Below are 12,360 nucleotides of genomic sequence, written 5' to 3' on the forward strand. Positions count from 1 at the left end.
TAGGAAGTGGACAATTATCAATACAATTAAACTGAAGAAAGGTGAACTGGGTCTATTCTAAAGTCTCATCCCTATAGCTAGGCTAGCATTTCAAGAATACATGATGAAAACAATTACACAATTATATGCATTATACCAGAAACAACAACAACAAAAAAAACTCAACAAATTGGACCATTTAGTTTATGTTTTATGCATGAAAATTTGGGGGAAGAACACTCAAGACATATGTAACTGTTTACCAGTCTACACCCACTTTTTTCTTTTTATCATGAACATGGGTTAACATTTTAATTTAAGTACTAGCAGTTTACAAAGTAAATAAAATCAACTTATATATATGTATTTTAAAAATAAGTACACAGGCCCTAGGCAGGCTCAGGAATCAAGGGTCCATTCATTCAAGGAGTCAAGGAGACTAGGCCATCTCAGCGTGTCGTGAGATACTCAGCCATCTTGGAATGGGCCTTGGAACCCCGGGATCAAAGAAAAGTTTAGCTAAACTGGCTGCTAACAGAACTTTGACAGTTTAATAGAAACACAGGAAAGCAGTAATATATTGGAGTCCAGATAATTCAAATCCCGTTTAGTCAGTAATCAATTATTTGATCTTAAGCAAGTTATTTGATCTCAATTTCCACATGTGAAAAATGAGAGAATTCTCTACGTAAGTGGTTCCCCATCTTTATATATAACTTATTTATTTATAAGTTAAAAAAAAAAAGTCTAAGAATTTCCCATATGATGATAATCATATTTTCAGTACTGGAAAATTGAAAACCTATGGAAATTTATACGCAGATTTAAAAGTCTGATAATATCTAAAGTTGGCAATAATATGGGGAAAGAGCTATTGGTCAGCAACCTATTAGAGCAATTCGATAACATCTGTCAAACTTTAAGTGCCTGATTCAGCAATCTCACCACTAAGACTTCATACTGCAGATATCAGTGGGCCTATTTTAATTATAAATCATGAGACATAACTTGCTAATAACTCACCTTCAGAGTGTAGAAACAGTCATCAGAAATGAAATAATACCAGTATGATATAGCCTCTCTAGTCAATAAATACACTAAAAACACTACTCTTTCACCATTTCTTTCAGGTGGACAACAACCCTATCCCATCTTCCATACCCAGGAACCAAAAACCAAGTGAATCTGCCAGGGAAAATAAGAACAAAGCTGCCCTTGGGAAAATTCTTACCAAACTAATGGGACTCTAGCAATTAAAAAAACAAATATGACCAAACAAACAAACAAAAGTCCCCGATCTCTTTAATAGTTAGGAATTTGGGGTTTACATTTTATCTCCTGGAAATTAGCAGCAGCAAGAATCTGCTGCCCTGACTTGAAACACCAGCATCAATTCAGCACTAACTTAGAAGAAACAGCACCACCTACAGCTTCACTTCCATATCAGAGCATCATTACTAAATTCATTCTCCAACTAATAGAACCACACCAGTAAACAGGTACAGCTGTCCATAAGACCTTTTTTTTCTCTCATCCCTCTTGCCCAGAAAGAATTTCCCAATAATCCCACTTACCATTGTTGTTGGCAATTAGTGTGACAAGAGTCTTCTTTGTACTGTCGCTGTTCTGTGCCCCGCTGCTACTAACGGTGGTGGATGTAGAGAGGTGCCCAGCAACAGAAGCATGGGCAGCGATGGGCACTGGAGCCGAGACTGGCTGCTGGCTCACAGAAACTGTGGGGAAGGGGAGGCATAGTCACTTGGAGACAGGGACAGATGACACTAAAGGATACTGCTCTAATCTTCCTTTTCCATCTTGTTATGGGTCTCTATGGCCAAAAAGTTTCCTATTTTATTCATAAAATCCAACTTTCTCCTCCTCCTTTTCTCTTAGTCCACCATTTAGACACAATCCCTTTTTCTTTGTCTCACATTTCCTGATTAATTTAGAGCACTGAGCCCACAGAACCGGGATTTTAATGCTTTGCTTATATAGCACTAGCAAACCCCTAAACTATCATCACTACTCATATTCATAACCATGCATATTAAACCATCCATCCACCAGACCCTGAACTGTGTCCTGTTTCAGCCTAAACCAATGCCATCTTCAGGTCTCAAGGCAGGAAAAATAAAAATAAAGAGCGACAGGTACAATTTAGGGGAGAAAAAGAACTACCACCCACTTTCTGAGATCAGGGCAATCTAGAATTTGACCCTGCAATATCACCTTTATGAAAGAGAAGCTAAGATGCCTAAATTTGTAAACTGTCCATGAAGACAGACACAAAGCAATTTCTGCTCAGCTCACAAAGGAAACCAAGGTCAAGTAAAACAAAAAAACCAACCACAAGACTATGGGAACCTGTTTTTATGAGCACTGATACACACCACCATGACTTTGCATTCTTGATCATACATCATTTGGTAAGAGAACTGACAGATGTTTGGTAAACATTGATTAATCCAACCTCTCAATGTTTTTTTTTTAGTGAATTAAATATAGTGTTTCTAGCTTTATGGATGAGAAAACTGAGCTATTTACAGGCTAGAGTGTAGAAAAGAAGGTAGCAGCAGTGCTGCAATGAGGCATCTTAAAGTCCTGGATTCTTAAAGTTCTTCTCCACCTCACACTTTCTTAACCAAAATGCCATTCAATTTAATTAATTTAAACAACAAACTAAGATCAAAACAGCTTTTGTTACCTGTAGTAGTTTTATCCACTGAATTATAATCTTCAACTACAGAGTCCTCAATGACATCACTGATTTTCTGCCATGGCTCCAACTCCTCCTCCTCACATTCCATAAACAGGTCGGTGTCTGCCATACTAAAAGAAAAAAAGTTTAAATCAGATATTAACCTAAATACAGGAGAAATAGTTTTATACAAAATATGGAATCAGATTTTCAACTCCATTGGTAACCTACCCCACAACCCCACCTTCTGCTCCTTCTTACCATTTCCCCTAACCTCCCCACACTTCCAAGGGTTTAGTATTACAACTTTTATTCTTGAATATGAGAATCCATTCCACAGCAAATACTTTTATAATTAGGACTATAAAATCTTAATGTATAAATATCTATGGCCAGGATTAGGGTGAGGCGAGTAAAGTTAAGTCAGGCAAGTGTGCAGGGTCACATCCAGTCTTTATTTAAAATTGATATTTTGTTCATTATGAATTGTTTTGCATTAATATTGATCTTTAAAAAACAATGCATTAAAATACTAGTTACTGTGATTACTGAGCCTTTTGTTCTCCTTTAAATTTTACATGTAAGATGAGAACCTCACTTGTCAAAGTTCCAGTCCTACTATTACCTTGTACTTTTAGTCTAGGAAATTCTGGAAGCTACCCACCATGAATTCAGTCTACATTAAATTTGAAAACACTGCCCAAGTTCCACGCCTCTTTTAAAAATAAAGTCTACATCTCTGTACTACAAATGAAGAGCTACTGCTATTCTGCCCTCCGATATTAGTTGACTAGGAGTCAGTTTCTTTATCTTGGAATGGGAGTAGCATTACTGCTCACTGTTCAAACAAAGCCTTTATTGCAAAGGCTCTCAGTGCCCTTAGTGTCTCAGTAATTTTTTCACCACATCCATAAGCCAAAATCAAAACAACCAACCTAACCTGTTAACTTTAATAATTCCATTTATTAAGTAGTTAGGGTCATACAACTTGATAGTAGTAGTTTGCAAGAAGCCCAACAGATGGTGTTGTTTCCCTTGAAAATCTAAAGTATTCTGTAATGCCCCAGTGAGTTAGCTACAGCCAGGTGCACAGTTTGGGAACCAGAGTTTTTTAATGGATAAAACGCTTGATTCTAATTGGTCTCTAATATTCTATTTTAATTATTTCTGTCTTTCCAAACCAAAATCACAAAGGGGGAGGAAAAAAGAAAAAAATCTAAGGCATCAATTTAAATTGTCTTATTCTCATATTTAATTTATATATACACAAGACAATCCTAGCCAGAAACTGAATTAAAAAGAAAACAAATCCAAATCACAGGCATTCTTTGAGCCAAAGACCACAAAACGCATGCCCCTGTACTCTCTGGTCTAGTTTCACAAAAAATGACACTCTAAACAACTTTTTTTCCTAACTACTTAAAGTCAACAGATAATTAATGTATAAATATCAAACACCCAGCAGAATGATGAATATAAACTGTGAATGATAACCTGTGTAGATGATTTTCAAGGACCTTCTTTCAGCACAAACCAGCTACAAGCAAACCCTATGCTGAGCAATGTGTAGACATCTTTCCTTTGGAATACGTAGATTTTCCTTTGGAATCTGAATTCGATTATGGTTTTCAATGTAATGCCTGTGGATATTTTAATAGCATATCTGAAAGGCTGGTCTTTCAACTCACATATTTATAACACCTTAAGAGACTGAGTTGTTTATGTTTGATTTTGTGAAACAATGAATTTTGACAAGAATATTGAAAATTTCTTCTACCTAACCTTCAAAGTCAAATTATGTTATTCCTCCCATGAAAAGGGTACTCTAAGAAACGGAAAGAACTGAAAAGTGTAGATCTGAAAAGGTGGCAAAGAAAGATGTTTACGTCTTAATTACCACCAAGACAACAAAAGCAAATTAAAAGACTCAAAAAGAAAAAAAAATCCAACTTACGAAATATTTTTCTTCTTTCTTTTTCTTAACAGCATAGAAGATGGAGTTAACCAAAAAGGCTTTTCAACCCAGAAAATAGTGAGTTTGCTGACTGAGCACATTTTACACTTACACCCAAAACATTTCTGAAAAAAACTGAAACCAAGTTTTCAAACACGCTGTCCTCAATTCTGATTGAGACTGTTATCTCAGAATGTGATCAATTCCTTTCACTTCAGCATCTATAGCTCAGGCTCAAAACGATGGGCCATGCCACAATAAAGATGTCAACCTAAATTAAATACTTGGCAACTTTAAAAATGGAAAATGCAAATTTAGCACTCTTCTCATAGTTTTCCAGTTATCAAAAAGAAATTTTCATTAATATGATTAAAATACTGTACTGAATATATCTACCAAGACAATCAAGAAAGAAACGCCATTATTCTCTGTAGTCTTTCTAGTGATCCATGGTATGTATAGTAACCTTTCACCTATTTTGATTAAAGACAGGAATTTCTACATATTCAGTAATAAAATGTACAGATCTTCCCAAACTATCATTCCACTCATGTTTAACCTCTTTCCACATCAAACCTTTAATTTTTCACAAGGAAAAAAACCTCAATTTTTCCCCCTCTTTCTTATTATTTAGCTATGAAGGATAGATGTACTCATAGGCTTGAATACTTATCACACTAAAAAAAAAAGTATATTAAAATTCAATCCTTGCTCAATTTAGGGACATTTTTATATCTTCTGAAAACTGCCAGATAAAAACATGAATTTCAGAAATTAAAGACCAACACATGGTGAACACAGTGCTACATCAAGAGGAAAATTTGGATGGGAAGTAAATTTGATAATCATATTGTAACCAAGTGAAGGGGCAAAAAATTTTCATCATACTGCAACTATGAATCTTTAAATCAAGACTGTAGTGGTTCCTTTCCTATTTTTAGTGAGATATAAAAAAAAATTTTTTTTATTTTAAAAGATGACTGGTAAGGGGATCTCAACCCTTGGCTTGGTGTTGTCAGCACCACGCTCAACCAGTGAGCCAACCAGCCATCCTTATATAGGATCCGAACCCGGGGCCTTGGTGTTCTCAGCACCACACTCTCCCAAGTGAGCCACGGGCCATGAGATATAAATTTAATTAAATACAAAAGTAGTCAAACATGTTATACATCACCCAGCTTCAAAAATTATCAACTTGGGCCGGCCCGTGGCTCACTCGGGAGAGTGTGGTGCTGATAACACCAAGGCCACGGGTTCGGATCCCATATAGGGATGGCCGGTTGCTCACTGGGTGAGCGTGGTGCTGACAACACCAAGCCAAGGGTTAAGATCCCCTTACCGGTCATCTTTAAAAAAAAAAAAAAAAAAGTTATCAACTCAAAACAGATCTTGTTTCATCTAGAATCCTCCATCCCCCATATTACTTTGAAGCAAATCCCTAACATCATATTTTGATAAATAATATTTTGGTATGTAGCTCTAAAAGATAAGGACTTCACAAGAGCATAGTAAAAAAAAAAAAATCACAGTATCATTACATGCCTAAAACACTGATAGTCCCTTAATATCAAGTATCCAATCAACATTCAATTTTCAAGTTCTCTCAAATACCATACTTTTAAAAGTTTCTTTGAATTAGGATCCAAACAAAGTCCACACATTTTGATTATTTGATAAATTTATTGTCTCTCTTAATATAGAGGTCTTCCTTCATCTTTATTTTTCCTCTTGCAATCTACTTGTTAAAGAACCAGGTCACCTCCTATAGTTTCCTACAATCTGGATATTGTTGATCACATACACATAGCATTCAACATGTGCCTCTATCCTCTGTATATCCTGAAAATTGATAGTTGGGTCAAGAGGCTTGATTAGATACAGGTTTAATTTTTTTTTACCCCTAAGACTACTCATGTGGTGGTGTTTTCTTCCATCAGGAGGAATGCTCAATGACTGTATCTGGACCCTGGTGCTCTAACCAGCTGAGCTAACCAGCCAGCCTTGAATCCAGTCATTCTAAATCCATCACTTGTTTGTTAGCTGGAACACTTCTATTAAAAAAACAAACCCCATACCTACTATTTGGTTTCCCAGTGGTGGAGTTTATATAGGAAAAGTCTTGATTCTATCCTGCTTGATTCTTTCTCTTTACCAGTTTTCAAAACAGTGAGTTGGTTCAGTAACATCCCCAAAGTGACCAAAAGCTTGTTCTTAAATGATCATTATGACACCACATTTGATGTGTTTTGATCCACGCAGTTATTTTTATTGATACTTGAAGTGTCCTATTTTGGCCGGTGGGAACTTCCTTCAGTTGGCACCTGAGTCTGACACAATCCTAGCAGTGTTTGATAATATCCTTGCTGTCTGATAGACAAGATGTTCCAGGCTCATCTGTTTCCTACTCCAGACCTAGAACCAGTCATATCTCCAAAAAATGATATTGGTGGGGAATGATACTGCAAGACCACAATCTAGATTCTAGGAGCTTTCCTACTCACTTGAAATATAAAATTACCTCCATACCACCCCTAAACTATTTGTCGGCTATCTTCAAATTTGCTCCTATGTCATTTGGCAGAAAAATTCCAAATCCACAAATAATATGTATCTTAGAAGCTTCAAAAAATTCTTTCTTCTGAAATTTTTACTTGAAATGTTTCAGTATTGTAACTTAAATATTTTCAAACAACTCTCACTACTTCCATTCTTATCCTATCCCAACTGTATGTATTCCCATTCCTTCCCCATAACAGGATACCTAGATCAATTTCCTTATTGGCAGAATTTATAAATAGCTAAGAAATTTTAAGGACAATATAATGAAACAATCAAAGGTTAACAAAAAGGACACATTCAGTTTAACCAAGCGAGTAAGTTTTTAAGACTATCTTTTCTTAAACACCAGAATATAGACAGATCACCTCAAAAATAAACAAAATTTTCAACTACTCCTAACAAAAACCTACCTATAGTTACTCAACTAATAAGGATCTTTTTTAGGCAAAGGCATGGGGTGGGGTCGGGTGGGGTGGGAGCTGCATGGAGATTTAGACACAGCAAAAAGTTTACACCTTGACTTTCAAATGAAGAGCTCATTTCTACCTTCATTAAAATTTCCAACAGAGAGATGGCCAGTTAGCTCAGTTGGTTATAGCATGGTGTTGATAACACCAAGATCAAGGAATTGATCCCTGTTACTGGCCAGCCACCAAAAAAAAAAAAAAAAAAAAAAAAAAAAATCCAACAGAGCTAAAAATTTCATCATATTCCAGTATTCTCCAACATACTCTGCACAGCTTGGGCCATGCCTGATATATATGTAGAAGGGATTCAACAGTTGTACATAGCTTATGTAAAGGGAAATCTAGTTCATAAAATACAGCATTAGTGAATCTTCATACGTGCTAGTGGATTTTATCCAACTTGGTGGTACTCAAGCAGAATCAATTTTGCCCCCAGAGAACATGTGACGATGTCTAAAGACATTTTTGGTAGTCATAACTGGGGCAGGGGTGAGGAGGGGTGCTACTGACACTTTCTTTGGTGGGTAGTGGTCGGGGTGCTACTAAATATCCTACAACACACAGGACAGCCTGGGAATTAGTGAGCTGAAAATGTCAACAGTGCCAAGATTGAGAAACTCTGATCAAACTGAATACATATTCTCAAGAAGGGGAAAATTTTTAAAAATCATCCCACATTCTATGCATAAAGAACTATCATTTCTTTTAAGAACATTTATCCTCTTGGCAACAGAGCAGAACAAGGTTCCTATGAGTTGTCCAGATGGTTACATCTTGCACAGTAAAATCATTTTTATAAACATACAGTTTGCTTCACCCTATAATCACCTACCTATAAAACTTGACTTTATCTTCTTTTTCATTTGATAACTTTTGAGCCCCTCTTGTTCTTGCCCAAGTATAGTTTCTCCTCATAAAACTAGAGGATCATATTTTTATAGTTCTAAAATTATGGTTTCATAGTCCTATTTGTTACTATCAGTACTGACTGGTGAATAATTCTTGTGAAAATAACTTCCAAGTCTTTTTATCTAATCCCCATTTCTAAAACTCTCCTAGCTGTGGCTCCTTTCTAATTCCTGTATGGGTTTTTGCTACATACACCAACTCTTCTTGCTTCTTCCACTTCCAAATCATTTTCTCAGAGAGCAGTAAACCAAAATAAGACAATGCAAACCTATTTCTGTGTTTGTTCTCAAAGTCTTATTGATATGTTTGAACTTAAAGTTATAGTAGTAGCTCTGTATCTCAAAAGCCAAAGGTTATGATAGTAATAAATTTGAATTGAAAAATGTCAAAATTATTGACTAATAAAAACAAATGTTAGGGCTGGCCCGTGGCTCACTTGGGAGAGTGTGGTGCTGATAGCACCAAGGCCACGGGTTTGGATCCCTATATAGGGATGGCCGGTTAGCTCACTTGGGGGAGCGTGGTGCTGACAACACCAAGTCAAGGGTTAAGACCCCCTTACTGGTCATCTTTTAAAAAACAAACAAAAAAATGTTAGTCATCAGCTGTTTGGTCTGTGACTTGTTCTTTTGTAAAAACATAAACAAAAACAAGAAAAGACAAAAACTACTTATAATGTAGTACTAACAATAATGTTTAACTGGAGTCAAATCAAGCATTGAAATTTAACTTTGAGTTTATACGAAATACAGCAATACACAAACAAATTAAGTACTACCACCAAAAAAAAATGAAATAAATTCAGAAGGTGGGATATTCCATAAGGAAATAATCAGAAAAATGAAGAAAACGTTCTATAAAACTAATGTTTACTTTTAAAATGTCAAAGTCAGACACACTCACACATGCACACATTTACACTAAAAGATCATACTAGAGTAAAAGAAAGTAAAGAGACATAAACAAATGCAATATGCTAACCTTTATTGGATCCTGGTTCATAAAAAAAACTATAAAAGACATTTGGGGGACAATTGAAACATTTGAAAATAGATTAAATAATATTCAGGAATTATTTTTACTTTTCTTAGAAAGGATAATGATATCATAGTTATGTAAGAGAATGTATTTATTCTGAGCAAATGAATGAAATATTTAGTGGAAATGTCATGAGTGTGACCTTCAAGTGGTTCAGGAATTATGTAGTTTGGTGTTTTCTTATGGATACCAATATGCCAACATCTTTTTTTTTAATAGTTGGCGCATGCCAAAATGTCTAAAATTATTGTGTCTAAGTGGTGGGTTCATTGCAGGTGTTCCCTGCAGTATTTTTTCACGTTTTTTACTTTTCTTAACAAAAAGTGAGTTAGCTCAGGGCCGAGCCCGTGGCGCACTTGGTAGAGTGCTGCGCTGGCAGCGCGGCGACGCTCCCGCCACGGGTTCGGATCCTATATAGGACTGACCAGTGCACTCACTGGCTGAGTGCCGGTCACGGAAACAAACAAACAAACAAACAAACAAAAAAAAAGTGAGTTAGCTCAACTGGTTGGAGCATGGTGCTGACAACACCAAGGTCAAGGGGGTTCGGATCCCTGCACCAGCCAGCCACCAAAAAAAAAAAAAAAAAAAGGTTGGGGGGGGCTACCTACTCATACATTAGCTGTGATATTTGTGGCTATATTCTATCATTACCTTTTTAGCATTTACTGGGTAACTGGTAGCCTTGTTGGCTGAATTTTATTTTTTTATTTATTTATTTTTTTAAAAGATGACCGGTAAGGGGATCTTAACCCTTGACTTGGTGTTGTCAGCACCATGCTCAGCCAGTGAGCGAACCGGCCATCCGTATATGGGATCCGAACCCGAGGCCTTGGTGTTCTTAGCACCGCACTCTCCCGAGTGAGCCACGGGCCGGCCCTTGGCTGAATTTTATTAACATGTTCCTATTTCTAGGAGCAATTTTCATGTAGCTTGTACATACCCGTTTCTTAAGATTTAAGATAATAATTAAATAAGAAATAAGAAATGAATCTAAGGTGGATTACATAGGCTACCAAAGAGGTATTGTGAGATGAAATAAACATTACCTTCTTCCACAAGTCTATTATTTGATATCTTGGTAACCTAGTTGGTTTCCATATTTTACAGTAGTAATTGTGCTGGTACATGATTTGTGTGCACTCAGTAGGCTTTACTTAACACTGCAGCTCATACGAGACTATTAATAATACCAATAGTCTCTTGTCTTTGGCACTTATCCTTCTAGCCATAATATGGGAATACCAGATAAATACCTTTCAGAGGGGTAAGGGGGTTATATCTTAAATGCTGGCAAATATGGTAGTCTACACTATATTCCGGTTCTATATAACCGGCAAACGTCTACATAATTGAAAAGGAGAGATACAAACAGAACTTTCACAAATAATCTATTTAAAAGCCGCAAAAGGAATCCTGCAGATACACCTGTCTACTTGAAGGTCAGTAAATGCTTACTTATCTTCATTTCAAATAAACTTGGGAAAAGTTCTGCTTTCTACCACCAGTCTCCGTATATATTTGGTTCTTAAAGCTTTAAATTTCTTTAATTTGTCTGATTTCTTTCATAGATGTAAAATAAATTCCAGGGATAAAGAATTCAGTACCCAACATTTTCAATTCACTGCTAGTATCTACCTGTCCATAAGTCAAGATAAAAAGAACATTTGGAACAGGAAAAATGTTTTTAAAAAAGCAACAATTTTAAGAATAACACTCACTCTTGTTCCAGGGTGAAAAATAAACAATCTTCAAAACAACTGGCATTTATATTTTCAAGTTACCTCAATTTCTGGCTTTAAAAAGGATTAATTCCAGAAAACTTAAAGGGCTGAATACTTAATCTGGCTACAAAACTAATTATAGGGCTGGCCAGTTAGCTCAATTGGTTAGAACACAGCCTTACAACCCTAAGGTCATGGGTTTGGATCCCCGTACTGGCCAGCTGCCAAAAAAACAAACAAACAAAAATAAACACAACTAACTAATTATAGTTAAATATGTAATAATAAGCTTTTAATTATGCAGTCTTTTTCATAGCCCATTTTGTCCCTCACAGCATCTAACTGTTGTAGTACTCATACAATAGTCATGATGGGTTTTTAAATAGCCTTAATAACCTAATATTCCCAAACTCAAAATATTTGCTACTTATCTGGCAGCAAATACTGTATCAGGAAGCACCCAAATATTAGTTATGTGCTCTTTACTAAAACAAAAAGTAAGCAATAAGTTCTCTGTTTTAAAAGGGTTCAATATTTAGGAGTCCTTTTCCCAAGAAAAGTACCTACCATGGAAAGCTTTTCTTCACTGACAGTTGTATGCTGTCTAAATTCCATTTCTACTCCCTCAATTTCATTTTAACTCTGCTAAATCCTAGCCACAGATTAGTCTCTCTCCCTTCTCCTCCCCTTAGTTGCAGTCATACACAGGATAACAACACTTCCATCAAAGACAGATTGCATATACAACGATGGTCCTATAAGACTATAATGGAGCTGAAAATTTTGTATCCAAAAATATGTTTTTGTGGACTATGGCTTAATACCACAAACCAGAGCACCAAAGAGTCTATCAAAGTCTTACCATATTGATATTACAACAAAGGCGTCGACCAGCTTTAGGGTTGTAATTTAAATCAGGAATCTCCGGGCCGGCCAGTGGCTCACTCGGGAGAGTGCGGTGCTGATAACACCAAGGCCCCGGGTTCAGATCCCATATAGGGATGGCCAGTTTGCTCACTGGCTGAGCGTGGT

The 12,360-nt window shown here is 36.3% G+C and overlaps 1 protein-coding gene across 2 annotated transcripts in view; it reads right to left on the minus strand.

Annotated features, from left to right (window-relative positions):
- Positions 1–12,360, minus strand: part of POGZ (pogo transposable element derived with ZNF domain) — a 48,134-nt gene that overhangs the window by 31,645 nt on the left and 4,129 nt on the right. Inside the window, exons 2-3 of one of the 2 annotated variants that reach the window (XM_063105380.1) lie at positions 2,684–2,808; positions 1,554–1,712 (exon numbers count right to left, since the gene is read on the minus strand). In XM_063105380.1, the coding sequence (XP_062961450.1) occupies positions 1,554–1,712; positions 2,684–2,807 (283 nt within the window). In that variant the 5' untranslated portion in view covers position 2,808. The remainder of the gene's footprint in view (positions 1–1,553; positions 1,713–2,683; positions 2,809–12,360) is intronic. The other variant, XM_063105381.1, reaches the window with a different exon arrangement.

The sequence above is a fragment of the Cynocephalus volans genome, chromosome 8, assembly GCF_027409185.1.
Source record: "Cynocephalus volans isolate mCynVol1 chromosome 8, mCynVol1.pri, whole genome shotgun sequence".
Taxonomy (NCBI): Eukaryota; Metazoa; Chordata; class Mammalia; order Dermoptera; family Cynocephalidae; genus Cynocephalus; species Cynocephalus volans.